Source organism: Emys orbicularis, chromosome 12, assembly GCF_028017835.1.
Source record: "Emys orbicularis isolate rEmyOrb1 chromosome 12, rEmyOrb1.hap1, whole genome shotgun sequence".
Taxonomy (NCBI): Eukaryota; Metazoa; Chordata; order Testudines; family Emydidae; genus Emys; species Emys orbicularis.
The window spans coordinates 19,591,041-19,613,211 of NC_088694.1; the positions used below are offsets into that span (position 1 = coordinate 19,591,041).

Below are 22,171 nucleotides of genomic sequence, written 5' to 3' on the forward strand. Positions count from 1 at the left end.
TCAATAATAAACAGTCAACAAAATCGCTGCTGCCCCACCAAAAAAAAAAAAAAACCCAACCATCCAGCTTAGCGTTCACCAGTGGGTGAGATGATTAAAGATTAACCCCCCCGCCTCTTGCCTCCACCCCTCTGGGGAGTATAGGCCTTGAAGCTCAGCAAATCCTTTCAGAGAAATATTTGAAATAAAAGACAACAGATAGGGGACGCAGTGAAGGCAGCCGGAGGCTGAGGGGCCAATAACCTCCGACGAGGGAATCGCTGCAATCTGGCCCGTGTTTGCTGATGATAATGCGTCTCTCCAAAGCCCTGATAGACATGGAGATGGCAGATTATAGCGCAGCTTTGGACCCAGCTTACACCACTCTGGAGTTTGAGAACATGCAGGTGCTGGCCATGGGCAACGGTAAGTCTACCGCTGGGTTTGCTTTTGCCAGTCGAAGGTGGGATCAGTGGTAGAGCCAGCCAGTGCCTTCGGGAGCACAGGTCATCTGGCAACAGGCATGTAGCTGGTGCAGAGGGCACAGGGGGAGCTGAAGCACCAAGTCAGAGGGGGACTTTTCCTGCTCCCGTAGAGAAGTGTTTCTGTTTAACTAACACGCCACTTGAACTGATTGAATGACATTAACTCAGATACCAAGGCAATGGGTGTAGTATAAGAACCTGAATAGAACAGAATTTTCCTGCTCAACATCTGGCCCTGGCAGACACAGCAGAGGGACTGGGGGCCCGAGCTGACAGTGACTGTCTCTCACAAGTCCCTAACCCAAAGGAAAGGAGAATGCAGAGTGAAGGGTGGTTCTTTACCTCCCTGCTAGGCAGGGCTTCCGAGTAAGGAGCTTTCCATGGCTTGACAGAGATACTGTGAAGTCCAAAGTTGGGACAGTGAACCTGGACAGAGAGCAGCCCCTCTAGCAGTGAAGTAGAATGAAAGCCCCAGAAGGTTTCAGTGCATCACACTATACAGATTGTAATACCTCCACATAGAGAGAAGCTGTTCATGTGCACAGGTGGCATGACATTTCTCTTTACAACAGGCTGACCGTAGCTAGCTTGAACCCCGTTGCATGGCATAATTGGTGTGAATTGAAACATATGTGGGGCTCTGAGGGGAAGGTTCAGTCCTTTAACTGGAAATAGTATCAGTGTATCTTATAGCTGTGATAAAAGGGCACTTTCACCCACACACCCTGGGGAGAATCACAATTCTATCAGGATTTGCAACATTGTCCCACTGGTTATATTTTGGAACTTGTGAGGATTCCTTTTTATTAGACACTCAGAGACACAATCAATGAAAATTCCTCTCCGGGGCCCCCCCAAGTCCTCTCTAAATACTGGGTTAATCACTAAGCTAAGTATGCTGCAGAAAGCAACTAACTAGCTCTCAGAGCTACCAGAATGACGTCCCCGCACCCTGGTCAGCTCCCTTAACACGAGCCTGCTCTGAAGACACAAACAGTTTTACTTACAGAATCCTGTCACTGATCTAGTCTCACTGTGGCTGCAAGAGAGAACTTCTCCTGCCACAAACCATCTATATAGAGTTGGGCTCCCCCTGTATATTGTCTCTCTGCTCAGCACTCCATGGGGTCAGCATCTCCAGAGCATATGAACCCAGAGGGAGCAGACCTGAGTGGTGGGTGTAATCTGCCTGAAGTAGGGCATAGATTGTAACTACCATTAACTGCATCAAGTCCCAGTACGCAGAGCTCCCCTCTCCAGTGCTGTCTCATGCAGCTTGGCTAAGAACGCTGTCAGATTTTCTAGAGGTGGGAAAGACTTATTAAATCCCCCAGCCTCTGCCAAGGGGCTCGTTAGGGGCAGAATGGGTGAGAGAGAGAACATAATGGGTTATGCTATGGAAATTAACTCCACAGCCCTGAAACATCCCTCATCTGCTGTAACTCCTCCAGCCATTGTTTTGGGTCTTGGTCCCACATTTGCACCTTGGCAGGCTGAGCGATTTGGCTTGGAGAGTTCAGGGGACACAGGGTGGTGGGATGCACAGAGAGGCAGCTGCCTTTACGCTCCATCTCCTTGAATTGTGTGGAACCAGTTGACTTGCAGAGATGCCAGTATTTATTCTTACAGGTGGGCCTAGGCTTTACTACTAAGCTTAAAGCCCCTTATGTGGCCCTTGTACCATCCATCTAATGTATTGAACCCTCTTATCTGTGGGGAGTCATAGAATCATAGAATATCAGGGTTGGAAGGGACCTCAGGAGGTCATCTAGTCCAACCCCCTGCTCAAAGCAGGACCAATCCCCAGACAGATTTTTACCCCAGTTCCCTAAATGGCCCCCTTAAGGATTGAACTCACAACCCTGGGTTTAGCAGGCCAATGCTCAAACCACTGAGCTATCCCTCCCCCCCCCCCCCCCGCTCTAAGGCCTAGAAAGCCCATTGAAGCTTTGTAGGGCCAGAGTAGACACTATCTGTACCGAGTTTGTTTAAATATGTTTTTAGCAGAAGTGGCTGACAAATTCTACAGGGATAGCCCTGATTTTATAAGCTGTAGAAAAGGTGATCCCCTTGCAACAGGCCCTGTGGGGAGAAGAGGAGAGTATCAGCTTCATTTCCTACAACTTTTCTCTTCCAAGAAGTTTGTGTGTTCAGGCCCAGTAGGAAAAATGCCCTAGAAACACTCTCCTAGTAACCCAGCCAATTCATCTGAACAGCTTCCCGCTTTTTGATATGTGATACTTTGGGGCCTTTGAGCTATAATGGAGAAGATTTTAGTGAAAGTCTACATCAGTGGCTCTCAATCTTTCCAGACTACTGTACCCCTTCAGGAGTCTGATTTGTGTTATATAACCCCAAATTTCACCTCATTTAAAAACTACTTGCTTACAAAATCAGACATAAAAATACAAAATACAGCACACTATTACTGAAAAATTGCTGACTTTCTCATTTTTACCATATAATTATAAAATAAATCAACTGGAATATAAATATTGTACTTACATTTCAGTGTATAGTATATAGAGCAGTATAAACAAGTCATTGTATGAAATTTTAGTTTGCACTGACTTCACTAGTGCTTTTTATGTAGCCTGTTGTAAAACTAGGCAAATATCTAGATGAGTTGATGTACCCCCTGGAAGACCTCTGCGTACCCCCAGGAGTACATATACCCCTGGTTGAGAACCAGTGGTCTACATCTTTATAAAGGATGGGGACATGAGGGTTAACTCTGATTCTGGCAAAATTCCCACTCAGGCAACCACAATCTGCCTACCTAAATAACCCACCTCTTCTGCTTTTTTTTTTTTTTTTTTTAATTGGACACAGTCCTCTACATTTCTGATCCAAAACTGCTGTGAAGTGTTGCTGTGTGCTGTTAAACAGACATTATGTTCCATTCCAGAGGTGGCTGCATTTCAATGGTAGATGCAGTTCATACCTTTTTATAGTTTTGATGCTTCTAGTTTTGGAAAATGCTTTGGGATTGGTCAGGATAAAAATTGCTATACAAGAGTTAGATCATTTTCAGTGTTATTAGTTCCCTGGCTTTAAAGGGGAATTAGCTTTTTCATCTTCTTTGTCCTAACTTCTGACTAATCCCCATTAAACAGGCATTGTTGGGACAGCCAGGGAGAGAGAACAGTCAGTTAAGTTTCTGACACTATACAAATAATAATAGTTTGAAAATTATCCATCAGCAAATAATTCTGTTTCCGTTTCCAGCCAGTGAGAATAGGAGACTGGTAGACTGTAAGCTTTTTGGGGTAGGGACTGTCTTTTTGTTATGTGTGTGTACAGACTCAGCACAAAGGGGCCCTGATCCCTGATTGGGGTCTCTGGGGACTACTGTCATTCATTTAATAAATAATGAGGTGATTGTGTGCAGCGCTCTCTGATGTTTTTCTTCTCTGATTCCATATCTTTGTTTTATGTTATATATGTTTGGAGGAAATTGACATATACTCATTTTTCTGACATGATTTCATCTCTGGCTGTCTGAGAGCCTGTGAACTGTCACACCAAGAGGAAGCATGTTTGTAGGCAGCAGCCTTCCTGCAAAGCATCACAGAGGCTACTAGCTGAAAGCTAACGAGACGTGACTCACTCGCGCAGGGGGCAGGTGCCAGATGGGGCAGCACAACTATAAAAGCGACCCCTAAAATCCAGAGTATCAACGAGAGGGAGCAAAACCTAGAAGGGCAGAATGCATGGGGACAGGTAGATAGGAGCTCAGAGAAGGAGCAAGTTCATGGATGATATCGAAAATCAGGAGGGTGATCTGGAATTGGAATCAGAGAACGAAGCCTGTAAAGGGGACAAAGGCTGCAGGGAAGGACAGGAAGGGAGTGTAAAAAAAAAAAAAAAAAAACCTCATTAGCCCACCACAGGAGAGATCATACCAGCTCCAAATTTCTCATCATTAACATGGCAGTGCAGGCTGATACTACAGCCCCCAGCATATACCTTGATCCAAGGGGCAGGGGACATTGTATGCTCCGGACGGTCACCTTTCCCTACTAGAGGGGGGGGAGGGGGGCTTCAATTTACTCTGTTCTGTGTAAATTCAGTATGGTCCTCTCAATCCTGACAAGATGCAAACACAGCCTGCTGGACTGGACAACAGCCACTTAGAAAGCTTACATCCAGACAGAATCCCCCCTCCCACCCTGCCTCAGCTGCTGCTGCTGCAGAGGATGGATCGAGCAGACCCAAAGCCTTAGGGCTTGTCTGCATGGGAGATTTTGCCCAGTTATATCAGTAGAATTATCGCGATCTAACTAAACCACTCGGGTTATACCAGTATAACTCCCCCACGCAGACACTCTTATTCTGAAATAGGCTTCTGCTGAGTTTGAACAGCTTCCAAAGTGACATAAGCCAAACCAGAAAAAGGCCCTCTGGGAGCAGAATAAGAGTGGCCATGTGGGAAGTAGAACTCCAGTGCTTTAAATTCACACCCCAGTTTATACCAGTATAACTTCCCCACACAGACAAGCCCTTACTCAGAGGTAAGTGAAGAGATATTTTGCTGGGAGTTTTGGTGCCTGTATGTATCTCTATGCAGTGGATCAGGGGAACAATTTCCTAGGCTGTGGTAGTCCAGCTCTCTAGCCTCCCTGGAGCCTAGTTAAACAAACAGGCAAACAAAAGAAACTTCCCACAAGCAGGGCTTTAAACAAAGAGCTCCCGAGGCTCCTTCAGCCTGGCCTCTAAATGAACTCTTCAGCAACAGAGCTTTGCCAGCAGCATTGTCCTACCCTCCTCTCCGCCCAGGATTCTGGCTCCTACTGCCAGCCCCAGCCCTTCCGGGCACAGCCCTCTTATCATGTGCTGGTGACAGGCCTAATTTGCCCAGCCTTGCTTCCAGGTGGATCTCTGCACCAAGGCAGCTGTGGCCTGTACTGAGAGAGTGTTAACCCTCTTCCTGCCAGAGCCTGCATGAGGTCTATACATCCCTTCACAACAGGAAAGGAAATCATGGGTAGGAAGCCTTGATGGTGGGTAGAATATTGGGTTTCTTCCTCTCAGACCAGACAGATTCTTTGTGGGGATTAGGGCAGAGATTCATTCACAGTGCAAGCCCGAGGAAGCCAATGGCGTTACCCCAAGAATGGGTTTGACCCCAAGGCCCCATGAGATCCAGTGTCTGCCATGTGCAAGGCAGAGGTTCATTAAAACCTTTTTAGGATTCCAGTTCATTTTTAGTTTACGCCCTCTGAGTTTTTGCTTTGAGTTTCACACCTGGGTATGGGACAGAGACCATGTCACCATGGATGGTTGATGATGGCCTTCTAGAGCCCCGATAGAAATTCCAGCAGTCTCCATTAGAATCCTTCAGGTAGCTTTCTAGGGTTTTCTCATGGTCTCTCCTAATTCCTACTGGCCTCTATCAGTGTCAGTGGCAGAACAGCGGTGGGACCAGTAGAAATCAGAAGACCAGCAGACTCATTTCTCTGTTTCTATGACCATCTGGAATCAGTAAATAATTTTCATCTGGAATTTCCATTGAGGAAGACGAAGGTATCTGTGCTGATACATGACACATGGAGGTGTCAGTCACAGTTACAGGGTTAGCAGCATTCGATGCCATCAGCCTTAAGGTTTGGTTGGCTCCCATCCTTCCCAGTCAATGTTTATGCAAAGCCCCTGGGGGAGATGATATCCTAGAAATCATAGAAATGTCAGACTGGAAGGGACCTTGATAGGTCATCTAATCCAGTCCCTTGCATTGAGGCAGAACTCAGTATTCTCCAGACCAGCCCTGACTAACCTGTTCACAAAAACCTGCAATGAAGGAGATTCCACAACTAGAGCCCTGCGCAGATACAAATTTATATCTGTTATCTGTGGATATAAATGAGTATCTGCGGAACCGCAGGGCTCTCCCGGGAACTCAGCGGCAAAATGAGCAGAATATGGGGCCACCGCTCTCAGGAGCCAGCGCCGGCAGCTCCTCCCATGTGGCTGTACTGCCCCCAGCCCCGCCCCCATCCCTTCCACGCAGCTGTCTGCCTGACTGCATCTCTTTTCTGGGGTCCATACAGCCACGCCGGAGGACAGGGCTGGGGGCGGGGTTGGGGGACGATACAGCTGCACTGGAGGAGCCGCCGGCGCAGGGCGCTGGCTCCTGGGTTCTGCTCCTTTTGCCCCTGCAGTTCCCGGGAGAGCCCTGCGTTTCCACGGACACCCATTTATATCCGTGGATATCTGCATCTGCAGATATAAATTTGTATCCGCGTAGGGCTCTAGCCACAACCTCCCTAGGTAATTTGTTCCAGTGCTTAACTATCCTTACAGCTAGGAAGTTTTTCATAATGTCCAACCTAAATCTCCCTCGCTGCAATTTAAGCCCATTACTTCTTGTCCTGTCCTCAGTGGATAGGGAGAACAATTGGCCACCCTCCTTTTTATAACAATCTTTCATGAACTTAAAGAATGTTACTATGTCCTGCCTCAATCTTCTCTTCTCCAGACTAAATAACCCCAATTTTTTCAATCTTTCCTCATAGGTCATGTTTTCTAGATCTTTAATCATTTTTGTTGCTCTCCTCTGGACTTTCTCCAATTTGTCCACATCTTTCCCAAAGTGTGGTGCCCAGAACTGGACACAGTACTCCAGTTGAGGCCTTATCAGTGCTGAATAGAGTGGTAGAATTACTTCTTTTGTCTTGCTTACAACACTCCTGCTAATACATCTCAGAATGATGTTTGATTTTTTTGTAACAGTATTACATTGTTGACACATATTTAGTATGTGATCCACTATAATGCCCCAGATCCTTTTTCCTAGGCAGTTATTTCCTATTTTGTATATGTGCAATTGATTGTTCCTTCCTAAGTGGATTACTTTGCATTTGTCCTTATTGTATTTCATTCTGTTTATTTCAGACAATTTCCCCAGTTTGTCAAGATCATTTTGAATTCTAATCCTGTCCTCCAAAGCACTTGCAAACCCTCCCAGCTTGGTATCATCTGCAAACTTTATAAGTGTACTCTCTATATTACCATCCAAACCCATTGGGGTCCTGCAGGGATCCAGAACAGTTCCCTGCAGAACCCCAATCAATATGCCCTTCCAGCTTGACTATGAACCAGTGATAGCTACTCTCTGAGTACGGTTTTCCAACCAATTAAGCACTGACTTTATAGTAGGTTTGTCTAGGTTATATCTTCCTAGTTTGTTTATGGGAAGGTCATGTAAGGTTGTATAAAAATTCCTACTAAAGTTGAGATATGTCATATCTACTACTTCCCCCTATACACAAGGCTTGTTACTCTGTCAAAGAAGGATATTAGGTTGGCTTGACAAACCCATGTTGACTGTTACTTATCACCTTATTATCTTCTAGGTGCTCACAAATTGATTGTTTGATGATTTGCTCCATTATTTTTCTGGGTACCGAAGCTAAGGTGACTGGTCTGTAATTCCCTGGGTTGTCCTTCTTCCCAGATGGTGGCTTGGGGTGTAATGTTCTCAGAGACTCAAGGATGCCCAGATCTGTCTCCCAAGTTCTACACTCTCAGCCCTCTCTTTCTGGGCTGGAGTGCGCAATCCTTGCTCAGATGGGGGGAGCACTGACTCACACAAGTCAATGGGGCTCATCATGTGGGAAAGGGCTCCCTCACCTCAGTAAGGACAGCCCAATCTGTGTCTGACTGCGCTAGGGATCATCATGAAAGTGAACCGGCTGCGGCCTATCCTGACAACCCAGGTGTGGTGCCTGTTGAAAGGAAGAAGCATTTAGAGCAGTGGGCTGAGGCTGCATTTGAGGGAGTTTGTCCACACTGTCCACCAAGATGGTTGATGCCCTCAGAGACCTTTCGGATTAATTGCTGCTTCTGGATTGCCAGTTGGAAACAGTGGCCCATAAGGTATTTTTCCATCAACCGCTGGCCACGAGGCTCTCATGCAAACCTCACAATAACTATCCCTATGTTTGTCACCACACTCCTTTAATACATTCTACTTAGGGCTAGTCTGGGCTCTTGGAAGGCTAAAACTAGTGCAGAATGCAGCTGCCTCCCTATTAAATTGGGTGGCCTACACTGAGCACATGACACCTCTGCTCCAAGCACTGCCCTGGCTAGCTGTCTGCTTCCAGGGGCAATTCAAGGCGTTGTGGTCAGCACCGCAAAACAGCAACTGAAATGTGAAAATCCCCAATGAATATCGGCTCTGTGCAGTGCTAGCTGTGAGCTGTGTTGCCACGAAGTTTGAGGCTGTGTCTGGATTCCAGACTGTTTGAATGCTAATCACACTGTTTGTGTACAGTGATTTTCACCAGAGGGTCTCGATGCACTTTGCAAACATGAAGTATTTACTGTCCCCCTTAAACTGAGCCATTGGGTGGCCTGATTTTAAGGGGTACTGAGCACCCAATGCCCTAACTGAAATCCATGGGAGCTGTAAGTGTCCTGCTCCTTAGGAACTCAGGCCACTTATTTGGGTGCCTAACTTTAGGAATCCAAGTTGGAACATTTTGACCCTAGGGCCGGATTTTCCAAGGAGCCGAGCACCCCCAGCTTGGTACATCTGTAGCAAGATATTGAAGTACGTGCATGTGTGTGTGTGCGTGCATGCACAGGTACTGTAACTAGAAGTGCTGCTGCACCCCAAGGCTTGAAGAGGTTTCCATTAGCTACAGGGTTTACAGTCTGGTTCAATGGCTCTCAGCACCCCCATGATACAAATTGTTCCAGCATCCCTGTGTGTATGTGCATGCCAAAGGGTCCCCCTGGTTACCTCCTGCCTCCTTGGGTAAAGAGCAGCTTCTCTGACTCTTCATTGTCTCCTTCTCTTTGTCCTTCCCGACGTAGACACGTCTCCATCAGACGCAACAAACCTCAACGCCTCCAATAGCATTGGGATGAGCGCATTGTGCGCCATCTGCGGGGACCGTGCCACGGGGAAGCACTATGGGGCCTCCAGCTGTGATGGCTGCAAAGGCTTCTTCAGGAGGAGCGTCAGGAAGAACCACATGTACTCCTGCAGGTACGGACTGAGGGCACCAGGGCATCATGCTATGCGAGGCTCCAGCTGGAGCAGGGCATGTGCCATAGACAAGAGTGGGAACAAGTCTACCAGGAACTGCTCTGAGAATCCCCCAATACTTGGGGTCACTATTCCCTGTTGTCTCCCTTTACCCCACATCTCACAGTACTGGCCTGTCCTTCCAGCTGAGGAGGGCTGGACACAGCTCCCAGCAGAGCTCCTCACCAGCCTCAAGCCAGGGGTCACCTGAGAGTAGCAGGGAATGACGGCCTCATTCTATGGGGCTAAGCACTTTCTCTGCAACACCCTCCCCCTGCTGGGCTGGGGAGAGAGGCTGAGAGGAGAGGTCATTGCAAAGCAAGATAGAATGTTTCCTACTGCCAGGGGCTGAGCACCTTGCCTCTGACGGGCAGACGTGGTGATGAACTCCCATCCCTCTGTGTGGGGCAGTGCAACAGGCCATTGGGATATTACTCCTGCATCAATCCCAGCAGAGTCTGGTCTGGGGTAAAATTTCCAAAAGCACCGAAATAATTGTAGAAGCCTAAGGCCTATTTTTAAAAGTGACTTAGGCACTCGGGTGGGGGGTGGGGTCCAGATTTTTAAAGGGACATCAGCCTTGCTCAGCTGAGCAGAGCTACGCTTAACCTCTTGGCAGCCCGTTCCTGGTGGAATTTTCAGCCCGGAGTGAGGTAGCTCCATGCCGCCTAAGCTCGCTATAGAGTGCGTGGGGATAGTCAAGCACCTAAGAAAGCAGAAGTTGGCCAGCTGAGCAGGGAACTGCCTAACCAAGCCAGGAGTGAAACGCTGGAGAGAGGAGAGGGACTTAGGGGCCTCCGTGGTTGAGCTGCTGCACCTGGCTGATGGCCCAGAGATAAACACCTCCTTCTGCCTGGGAATCCCAGCTGTGAACCCTCTCCTGGAGTTATGCACCTAAGCCTAGATAGCCCATGGCCTAGCAGCCAGAACCACCTCTCTCTGGCTCCTGTTCACGTTCAATACCTCACTCACTCTCGCCCTACGTATATCTGTGACCCTGGCTGTCTTGTGTGCAGATGCTGAGCTTCCCCCACCATCTGCAGCCAGCCTTCCTGCTTCAGGGGGTATCAGGTATCAGGTCTTAGGCATACTCAGAGCATGTCTATGGGATGGGGCCCTACTGACAAGACAGGCATCCCCCCACCAAGTTTGAGAATCCTTCTTTGGGGCCTCTGGGGTTTCAGTTTGAGCTGGGGCTCTGAGCAGCTTGTTAGCTGTGGGGCAGCAGCAGCACTTAGACTGTCTTGAAAATGCCAACAAGCAGAAATGTAGGCACTGTGGGGTTTAGGCGGCACCTGAACTGCAGCTTTGAAAATGTCAGTGGTGCCCCCGTGACGACCGTAGCACCTAAAACCCTTTACAAATCTGGCCCGTGGGTGCCTAAGTTTCACTGAAAGTCAATGAGGCCTCAAAGTCCCTTTTGAAAATGAGACTGAGGTGCTTTTGAAAATGGTATCCTAGATCTCGGGGAAGCCGGCTGGGCAGTGTGAATGCAGCACCTGAGGAGCAGAGAGGAGCCCCCGATGTGTGACAGAGGTGTAATTTGAAGTGTAGCTTGGAGCCTAGGGCTAAGCTTTTCAAAAATGGGTGCCTAATGTTAGACTCCTGCATCCATACTTAGACACCTAAATAAGTGGCCTGATTTTCCAAAGTGCTGAGCATCCAGGAACTGCGACTGACTCCAGTGGTCACAGTGACACACTCAGTAGTTTGGAAAACAAGGCCACTTATTTAGGTGCCTAAACACGGACTTAGAAGGCTACCGCTAGGCACCTATCCTGGAAAATATTGGCTATGGGCTTTAATAGAACACAATGAAACCAGCGCTCTCCAAAGCTAAACAACTGACATGCCGGGGGCCCTTTGTCCCTTGGGTCACCCTACACGCCATACTCACAGGTTTAGTAACCTGACGTGATCAGCCAGCTGAAAACTATATAGCGAGCATGAGAAGTGCCAATAAAATCTGTACTGCAAATGGCTATTGACATTGTGCTACACACTAGAGCCATAAACAAGGGAAACAAGGAAGTGTCATGGATCTGGATAGAGCAGTGGGGAAGGAAGAAGTTGCTTTGGTTCCGATCAGTGAAGCTTGGGGGTTATACTGGGAGATGGGTCTGTTTGAGCTTTAGTGCAGTGTTGTGTGGTGATAAAGAGCGGGAACCTGGGGGTCAGGATGCCTGGATTCTAAGCCTAGCTCTGGGAGGGACTGTGGTGTAGCGCAGTGATTCTCAACATATTCCATACCAGACCACCCATCCTCCAGGCTCTCCCTCCTATCTGGCTGTGTTCTACTGGGGACCCCCCACTCATTTAGCAGTATAGGGGGCAGGTTGGTTCTGACCCCCCTGTCACTTGTGTGTGACCCTGCTGGGGGTTGTAACCCCCATCTTGATCAACCCTTGTCTAGTGGTCAGAGAAAAGGGCTAGAAGTCAGGACTCCTGGCTCGTATTCCCACCTCTGCCATTACCTTGCTCTGCAACCTGAGGCAAGTTTCTTGGCTCCCACAGAAATTAATGGGAGTTGTGTGTCCGAATTCCTAAATTTCCCTGCGCTGCCTTAGCTGCGATAATTCTTCCTCAGTTCCTGGGGGAATAGTAGGTTAATTGAGAGCCTCATATTAAAGCGGCCCTGTAAGGGCTCTGCTCTGGTTTTGTGTCTCAGAGCACAGGGCCCCTGTGGGTTGCTCTCTCCATAGGCTCTAGGCTGTTGCTGCTGCTCACCCCCCTTTCTCCTCCCCAGGTTTAACAGGCAGTGTGTTGTAGATAAGGACAAAAGAAACCAGTGTCGATACTGCAGGCTAAAGAAGTGCTTTCGAGCAGGGATGAAGAAAGAAGGTAAGTCACCGCGTGCTCTGTCTGTTCTAATGCCAGCCACTGGTTGGGTGTGACACCAATTACACAGCTGGTTTGGTTGCCTCTACCCTGCCAACCACAGACACCTACACACCACTTCACACAAATACATACCAATCCAATTATGTACACTTCCAGAGATTCGCCAAGATCCTAGAGACTCCCACCTGTGCACCAACATCTACTTACACTCACAGAAAACACAAAATATTTACAGGCAGGCACGCCCTCCCTCCCTCTGACACACACACCTACCTTGCACTTGCACATCCAGTGTAGCTGTATACACATGTATAGGACCCATATCGCTGAACCATTTAGAAAAGCTTCATAATGTTGGCAAAAGCACCAAGGTTCAGAGCCCCAGTTAGTTTGGATACCGAGAAGATCGCCACATAATTAAGACCCTGAATGCATGAATCACATCAGGTCTGATCAGTGTGAAATCAGCTGTCTCTCACTTTATATCAATTATTTTTGAGGGGGTCGGGGTTGGCTGCAAGTTCTCTCCCCCTGGAGTATCTGATCATTCTGGAGTCCGGTGAGTAGTCACTGGGAATTGAGTAACCACCAGTGTGTCCCACAGGGCCCAGCAGACTTTTTGGCCTTTCCTCATTTGGCCTGTGCCCTAAACTAGAGGATAGGTTACCTAGTTGATTTCCAACTACTTAAGGCCTTCTCTGCAATGGAGAACTGTTTCAGTAGAACACTACAGAGCCTATACTGGCATAGCCACCTAGTGTAGACAGTGTACACCAACAAGAGGAGTTTTGTTGCTTGGGGGTGTGGTTTTTTTCACACCCCTGACTGACATATTTATGCCAATATAAGTTTTAAGTTTAAACCAAGCCTAAGGTGTGACTTTAAATCAATATAGTTATACTGCTCTAAATCCCTGTGTGGACACTCTTATTCCAGTATAAGGGTGTCGTCTTTGGTTTAGCTTATGTCACTTGGGAAGCTAAACCAAAAAAGTGTACTTCTGTAGTGGAATAAAAGTATCCACAAAGGGAGTTATATTTGTATAGCTTTATAACTAGTAAAACTTTCCCGTGTAGACAAGACCTCAGTAGTGTTTTGTATCTGCTTCTTTCTGGGATGAGCCACTAGTCCTTGCTCTTTGGCATTGAACTTATTCTGCTGATGAGGGAACATGAGGGTCTCCATTTGGAGGAGACAGACATTTTTGTTTTTGAAAACACTGGCCAATAATTTTTTATGTCGTGGCAAAGTTCGAAAATTCTTGATCCTCCTGCCCCGAATAGGGATTGGTGCAAAGGGCTATTTTCAATAAAGAGCATTTCTGCTATATTTTTTATCCTGAGGAAGTGCTGGTGGCTTTTACATAAGGAACAAATAACCAGGGACATTTTACACACTGAGAGAAGTGCCTTTTCACAAGTTTACCAAAAAGCAAAACTGTATTCATTTTTGCTCAAAATTTTCATTAGTATCCAGAGAATTATCCACAGTGTGGGGCATACTGAGGGAGCCAGCAAAAGGCCCATATACCACTTAACTCCCACTTAATCCCAAGTGGCGCATAGACCCCATGCTGGCCTTCTGCACAGAGATCAATGTCGCTCTATACACAGGCAATGGCAACATGTCCACTCCAAAATGGTGCATTTCCACCTTTAAGAAAGACCCTGGTGGAAAGTGCTGATAATTCACCCCCAGTAAAATGTGTGAATGGTCATCAAAATATCCACTGTCAGGTGCGGCTACTCACCACAGCCTCGCTTCGCTCCACATGCTCCCTGCACAGCTAGCTTTGGGGCCTCTGCAGTGTTTCCTGATGGGCCAGTCAGTGGCGTAACCTCAGAGATGAATTTGGTTCTGCAAATGCACAACTTAAAACCCAAAGTTCTCCTGATTCCAGCCCATTGAATAAAGCGACCTCCCAGGATAACAGACACCTCAAGCTGCAGCAGCCAAAACACGGGCCCTTTGAGAACACCCTAACCCTGCCTTCCATGAGGAACGTTTCTCCCCATACTAATAGGAGATAGGCATTGCTAAGGGCTTGCCTTAATTTTGCCTGGAGGACAGAGGAATCCTCTCTCTTTAGAGCCGACTCACCTTGTGCTCGAAGCTCTGCTTGTGTCTGTTAATATTCAATAGAAGTTACATTAGGTCCATGACCAGCTAATACTGAGCAAACATTTAGAAAACATCCTGGTGTGACTGAACCCGGGGCCCGGCCACTGATAATGAGCAGCGTAACCTTGAGAGCTATTTACAGCTGCTGACTGCAGGGCTTTTATTTCAGCCGAGCCTAGTTATTGCTTTTTATCAGACTGAATTATACATTCAGAAAATATAAATCCAGGGAGCCACAAGCGTCGTGCAGAGATTTTGGTGATACAGTGGATCGATAGCCTCTTCTAGCAAATTGCTCGGATGACTGTATCTCTTCCAGCGTGACTTGCCTACCATGGGTCACAATCAGTGCCTTTCAGCAGATACTGGAATTCACCTCTTCAGCATTATTGCCCCAACAGCAGCTGACACCCCTTAGACCTACAGCCTAAGCCCTTCAGAGGAACAAACCAACCAGGGAGATATATGAGAGAGAAACATACCTGTCACTGGGACTCTTCAGTCTCAGATATTCTGTGTCATACCTAACTGAGAGCTTAGATACTCTGGCAATAGTTGCTGCAAGATGCACAGTAACTATTTGTAGTAACACCGTCATTGTTTCCTTTATCATTCTAGCATACAGCTGGTTCCCCAAAGCACTATTGTACATCTCTAAGCCGCATGAAGGCAAAGCCGTATTGGCCACATTTTCAAAGGCTTCTGAAGTTATGTCCACAAAATACATTTGTACCCAGCTTTTGTGTGTACAGAGTGAATAGCTGTGTGCATGACGGCCAATTGTCACAAGTCACTGGGAGTGGGGGTTGTGAGTGTTAACGCGGCACATGGACATTTTTCATGCATGGCTTAAGAGGTTCCTTTAAAAAACTGGCACTATAGCATGGGGCCAAGTGAAGACACCCATTTCTGCACTTGGGAGCAGATCCACTACCCATGAGTCACTGGGGGGCTTTCCATTGACCTCAATGAGCTTTGGCTCAAGCACTTACACTCTAAAATAGCTCAGTACCAAGATGTTTTAGGCACCCAGGAGAGCCCAAATGTTGAATTATGCACTACATTTTGGTCACCAGTGTTTGAAAATCAGGCTCCCTGTGCTTAAAACTTGATTCAGCCGCATCCTGGCCTGCCTCCCACACTGTGTAGCTGTGAAACCTTGGCTAAAGAAAGCTGAGGATTTAGTGTGTAAAGGTAACACCAACGGAGTGTGAGGGCATTTGGTAAACACATTCCTGACTGAGCTTTGGCTGAGCCAAAATACTTCCTTGCAGCTGTACAAAACGAACGTGATCGAATCAGCACCCGGCGATCCAGTTATGAAGACAGCAGCTTGCCTTCCATCAACGTCTTACTGCAGGCAGAAGTCCTTGCGCAACAGGTACCTCTTCTTTCCTGTTAGCCTACTGTTAAAGCATCAGGTGCAAAGTGTTCAGCAGAGCCAGGTGAATAATCCATCACTGATTCTAGGGTTACCACCTGGGGCGGGGTGGGGGGTTGTTACTTATCTGCAGACTGAACACCATTTTTCTCAAATGTGGTTGTTACTTGAAACCATCCGTGGTATAATTGTTGGTCTGGAGCTGCTCTGTGAACAGGTTGCTGCAAGTACTTGACATTTCAGCTATTTTGACTGGACACAAAAGGCCACATCCTCAGCTGATGGAAGGTGGTGAAGCTTCACTGAAGTCAATGGAGCCATGCTGACTCACACTTAATAAGATTAATAGGCAGCAGATTTAAAATAAATAAACGGAAGCACTTCACCAAGGCACCGTCAACCTGTGGAACTCATTGCCAGGGGATATTGTGCAAGCCAAAAGTATAACTGGGTTCAAAAAAACAATTCGAGAAGTTCATGGAGGATAGGTCCATCAGTGGCTATTAGTCAACATTGTCAGGGATGCAACCCCATGCTCAAGTGTCCATAAACCTCCAACTGTGAGAAGCTAGGACTGGACAAAAGGGGAAGGATCATTCAAAATTGCCCTATTCTATTCATGCCCTCTGAAGTATCTGGCCACTGTCAGACACAGGATACTGGGTTAGATGGTCTGATGGGTTAGATGATACTGGGTTAGATGGACCCAGTATGGCCATTCAAGAAGTTCTTACACCATCTGGCCCATAGGTCATACGGTATGTTTCTATTCCCTGTTTAGACAAGAATAAATCTTGGAATCAGGCTTCCGGTGCAAATACTTGTGATTATGAATTCAAGGTTTGCTTTATGCAAATTTTCGCCAACGTTTGCTTAAAATTCTCTGTTTCTGTAAACATTCCTGCCAGGACACTCATTTGCTAGAATATTCACAGAAAGGGGCCCAGGAAGAGGAAGCAAATTTGTTTAAGAATTTGAATAAATAGCCATAGGCTTAAAAAATTGACTTTGTCTGGGATGAACTGAGACCCAGAATTCCAAGAAAGGCAAACACTAGGGATGTTCCTATCAGGCCTCCAGGTCAGAAAGCATTTCACACAATCTCCTCACCATCCGACAACCTGAATCTAAAGCACTGGCAATATCCGGCTGTGCAGCCTTAAATCCGGTGACATAATGCAAGGAAGTCATTCAAACCATTACCACTGCAATGCAAGGAAGGTCATCTTACAAGACCATGCATCACCCAGCCCATCTCAGACTTGTTCGCCTTAAGCACACTCCCTGCCCTTTCTGCTCTGCCAATGATGCCAACCTCAATCCATCCAGGGTCTTTATCTCCTTTGATAGGCATCACCATGTCTTGTGCCATGTTGCTGCTTATTCTTGGAATGATCTTCCCAAATCTCCAAGCCAAACCACCTCCCTCACCTCATTCAAATCTCTCCTAAGAAGGGCCGGAGGGAGAATAGGTAAGAAAAGAGAAAGGGGGAAATTAACAGAAGCATTAAGGCATTTCCAAGCACAACAGGGTGACAATTTTTGTCCAAAACTTTTTTTTGCTGATAAATGCAGATTTGGGTTGACTGAAATATTTCATACATTTGTGTCAAATTTGCCATATGGTTTCAGGCAAACCAACAAACAAAAACAACCCCGCCAAAACAAAACCAAAAAATTGTGAAAAAATTGAAATTGTATTTCAATATTTTTAATTTGAAATGACTTTTTGTTTTGAAATTTATTTCAATTTCATTTAAAACACATATAAAAACTTTGTAAAAGCTTGAAAATGAACAAAATGTTTAATTTGACAGGAAACTATTTTTTTCCTTACTTTTTGGTTTACCAAAAAATTTGAAAACTTTTCGTTTCAGGTCAGTTTGAAACAATGTTTTGTTTTGTTTCTCGGAACGGCCAGCAAACCGGAAAATCACATTAGTTACACAGCTCCATGTCCAAGTTCTAGGGCTTGATCCTGAGAAGTGCTGAGCATTCCTGGCTTCAAAGGGAGTTGAGGGCATTCAGGAGCCCAAAGGAGTGCTCAGCAGCCTACAGGATCAAGGCCCTAGTGAGTAACCACGTGAACTTTTAATTGTCCCCCTTGTCCTTCCTTTCCCTTTCCCCCACCTCCTGTCTGGTGATACTCTCGGTGGTGTATTGGGTAGAATGTCTGGCCAAGATTTTCTAAAGTCACTAGTGATTTGGGGTGTCTCTGTCTCAGCTTCCGGGTGCCCAACGGGAGACGATTTTCAGAGTCGGGTGCCATATTGATTTTTCTCAGCATAAATCCAACGCTCCCCAGATCACGAGTCATTTCTGAAAATCTTGGCCCATGTCTTAGCTCATTCTGGGAGGCTCCTAGCACATTTATGGGTGCTGTAAAGATAACATCGCACTCTGCTGCAAGGTGATATAAGGGTCCTCTGGCCACGAGGCTTGCACGGGAAGAGCATTTTACAATTGAGACTGGATGTTCTGAAGCAGCATGATCCTTTGTTGAGTCAGGTCTGTCGATAAAGCCAGCAGCCCCGAAGAAACTCATTGAGACTGCTCCATTCCAGCAGAGCACATACAGACGCATTAAACACTGGGGACTCTAGCATGCTAATCGGTAACTTATATATGCCTGGCTAATTAGAACAAGATACTGCTGAGGAGCCGCTTTCTCTGGGATCTCAGGTCACTCACCCAGAGGTCTGTGTTTATTTGCTAAGCCTTCCGGGCGCCCTGATTAGGGTAATACATGGCGAGATTTTTACAATCTTATTTATTCAATAACAGCTCTAGAGCTGGAGAGGTTCCAAGAAATGCAACCTGGAAAAAACGCTGGTGCCTTTCAAACCAGTGAGGCCGTGAAAGAGGGAGCCAGGTCTGGGTGAAAGTGCTGGGATGCACAGGACAGGAAGCGCTGATGCTGTACGGGATTCCAGAGGGCAGAAGGAAGAGAGTGGTGGGTCTGGTTAATCACTCACAAAGTCATAAGGAAAAACTGGTGATTAAAGCCAGATTTTGAAACAAGCTGAGTATGCAACTGTGCATGCAACATGTGCACGCACTTGTGCATCTGATTGGCATGGAAGTTTGCTGCACCTTTGCATGAAAATGGGGTCCCTGCACGTGAAGACGTGCCAGATCAGTCATTTGCAAGTGAAATGGCACCATTTGCCTTTGCAATCATAGTAATTCTGCATGCAAATTGGACGCACAGTGTATTTTCGTGGGCATGTTTGCACATGTACAGCTTGGCAAAATGTTTCTGACTTTAAACTGGGGCTTCAGCATTTCAAATGGAGATTTTAAATTTAAATGTTCTGGTTCTGATCTCACTTAAGCCAGCTTTATGGCTGGGTAACTGACCTCAGTGGAGAGACTCATGATTTATTTCAGCATGAGTGAGAGGAGAATCAGGCACTATATTCAATATATTATGAAAAAAGCCCAGCAAAGGCAGTGATGGCTCCGTTTGATTGGGAGCAGGGTATGGCTGGCATGGCAGGTAGGGTAGTTCTCTGATCCCTCGCTGGTGGGGAGAAGTCTTTTCTCTAGCACCGGCACTAGCCTTGATGAGCTTCTGCTGAAGGGAAACTGGGTTTATATCAGTGCCCGTAGTACAGAAAGAAGGAATGACATACTTGTCTGTGGGCCACATTGGGCTCTGGTGTAAACCCACTGAAACCTGACTTACTCAATGGGAGGAAGAATTCTTGACACTGGACGTGTTTCTCACATGCTTTACAGACCGCTCAAGTCTGGTCAGGGAACGACACATTGATAATGGGGATATCTAGGCTTTGCCTCTGTTTTTCATTCCCTTCCTCCTGTGATAAAGAAAGAAAGCAAATCTAGATCCAACTCCCAAGTTTCTGGGGGGCATATGTACTGATCCAGGCTCCCCATTCAGGCCTAGCTTAGAGATAGCTCAGTTGCTAGTACGGAGCATCATTCCTGACGTCTCAGCTATACAGAGGAAAAAGCTCCTGACTCCATTGATCTCTGCCTGCCTTTTAATCTGTTCTTTGATTAATCTCTGTAGAGCCACAAACCTACATGGTAGATCAGAGAAGGCAGAAATGCTGCCCCCACCTTTCACGGGTCTTCCCAGCTTCTGGGACTTTCATATCTCTGGCTCTTCCAGCTCTGAAATATGAAGATCCTACATGGGTCCCTTCTCATCCTTGCAGATATCATCGCCAATTTCTGTGATCAACGGAGACATCCGAGGGAAGAAGATTGCGAACATAACAGACGTGTGTGAATCCATGAAGCAGCAGTTGCTGGTGCTGGTGGAGTGGGCCAAGTACATCCCGGCCTTCTGTGAGCTTCCCTTAGATGATCAGGTAAGTGCTGCCGTTTGACCTCCCCTGGCTCTTTCCAGTGGAGGGTAATCTGTGGCCAAGAGGAATGGCCCGATCTGCAAAGAAGTTGCACATTGTTTACTCAATTATCATGACTGCACAAGCAGATCAGATAACTGCACGCATACAATACTAGCACTGGCTATTTGCTTGTGCAGTTAAGCAGACTGTTTGCACAATCGCTGTAACAATGTGCTCAGCTAGATGCATAATCGTGCACACATTTTGCAAGCAAAATTTTGCATGGGCAGATGGTTGGTGAATCATTGGTTAATGCTACTGCAGCACTTTGAAAACCTAAAGCGCTATACAAATGCTTAGGATAATTAGACTGATTAGTTTCAGAGTAGCAGCCGTGTTAGTCTGTATCCTCAAAAATAACAGGAGTACTTGTGGCACCTTAGAGACTAACAAATTTATTAGAGCATAAGCTTTCGTGGGCTACAACCCACGAAAGCTTATGCTCTAATAAATTTGTTAGTCTCTAGACTGATTAGGTACAGTATATTGGCTTAACATTTGAAGGCCTTTCTGTTGCCTAACATTAAAAAAATCTATCATTTAATTCATTCACTGGGCCTGTGGTTTCATGGTGTCAGTGGTAACTGTTATTAATAGTGATTTATAAATTATAATAAAAACGTGTCTAAAATCCCAAACCAACAGCAGCATCTCTGCAGACTGAAAAGTTGCAAATATATTTGTATTTAAAGCAAGATATTAAAGTAATTTACTTACCAAGACCAGCATAGAGTGCTCCGCATTCCCCTTGTAAGAACTGAACCATAAGACCTAAGGGTATGTGTACACTGCTGGCAGAGTGTGATTTCAGACATACCCTCGCTAGCTTTAATCTAGTTAGCTCAGGTCCGTGGCAGCCTGGGCTTCAGCCAGGCTGGCCACCCAAGTAAGAACCCAGGGTCCCAGGAAGGCTTGCATACCGCTACGGTCCCCACACTAGCTAGACTGAAGCTATCTTTGGCATGTCTACACAAGCTGCAATCATACTTTAGACATGCCCTAAAGCAGCCTCAGTGGCACAAGGAAATGCTCAGTGTTAAGGGCTACATTTCAAAGTTGCGGGCAACTGATGGAAGTGGTGAAAATGCAGAAATATCTATGGATAGGTGGTACTCTTGCTCAAAATACACACACATAAAAGTGGGGGTGTGCAGGGAAAACTAGTGAGAGTCCATTTCTGCGGAGGGCTCACAGTGCCTGTGGTGGGGCAGGAGGATGTTTCCAAGTTAATTGTTTTTTTGTTCACAAACTTTAAAAGGGTCCTTTTCATCCAGGATCAGGGAGCAGTCCAATGACCTCCGGATCAGGGGGTGGTTTTTACAGAATCAAAAGATTAGGATATTTAGAAAGTGAGAGTGCCCAGCTAGTCAAGAAAACCCACAGTCATCTCACAGTGCAGATCACTGGGAAGTCTGCTTATTTTACAGCCTTTAGGAATGCTCCCATTTCTGTGTATATGGGTGGTAGCTTTGAATTATTTACAGTGATAAACAGCATGCTAAATTCCTAAAAGCAAATACAATTAGAAATCACAGAAAACAAAATGGTGTCCAATGGCAAATTATATTTACCTAGCAAACAAGCTGCAGCATATAAAGGGCTAGATGCAGCTACTGTTCTATCAAGTCTTTCACTGCCACTTGGAATGGATGCTGTAAAACCCAGTTAATGCTTTGTAGGATCTATAGCAGTTTGCACATGGAACGTCCTCACCAAGTGTCTTTGGCTCAGTCATGGGAATATTTTAGAAGGGAAATAACCAAGGAGCAGATTGCCTGACCCCTGTGTTCACACTGAAGAGAGGTTTTTCACATGCCCCCTGCCCCAATGTGACTCCTGGTCTGAGTAACTGCTCGTCAGTGTGAGTAAGGGGCTCACAGTCTGGCCCAATATGTCAGGGAAGAATCCAGGAGGAAAACATTAGATATTTTGTTCTGAAATGCACATT

General features: G+C 46.4%; 1 protein-coding gene across 3 annotated transcripts in view; it reads left to right on the top strand.

Moving 5' to 3' along the window:
• The first annotated feature begins 284 nt into the window (after positions 1 to 284).
• The window catches only part of HNF4A (hepatocyte nuclear factor 4 alpha), a 31,142-nt gene continuing 9,255 nt past the window's right edge, over positions 285 to 22,171 (top strand). The window contains exons 1-6 of one of the 3 annotated variants that reach the window (XM_065414393.1): positions 291 to 405; positions 509 to 511; positions 9,288 to 9,462; positions 12,248 to 12,342; positions 15,738 to 15,844; positions 20,029 to 20,184. In XM_065414393.1, coding sequence (XP_065270465.1) covers positions 291 to 405; positions 509 to 511; positions 9,288 to 9,462; positions 12,248 to 12,342; positions 15,738 to 15,844; positions 20,029 to 20,184 — 651 coding nt within the window. Of the gene's footprint in view, positions 406 to 508; positions 512 to 9,287; positions 9,463 to 12,247; positions 12,343 to 15,737; positions 15,845 to 20,028; positions 20,185 to 22,171 lie in introns of all 3 variants that reach the window. The other 2 variants (XM_065414392.1, XM_065414391.1) reach the window with 2 other exon arrangements.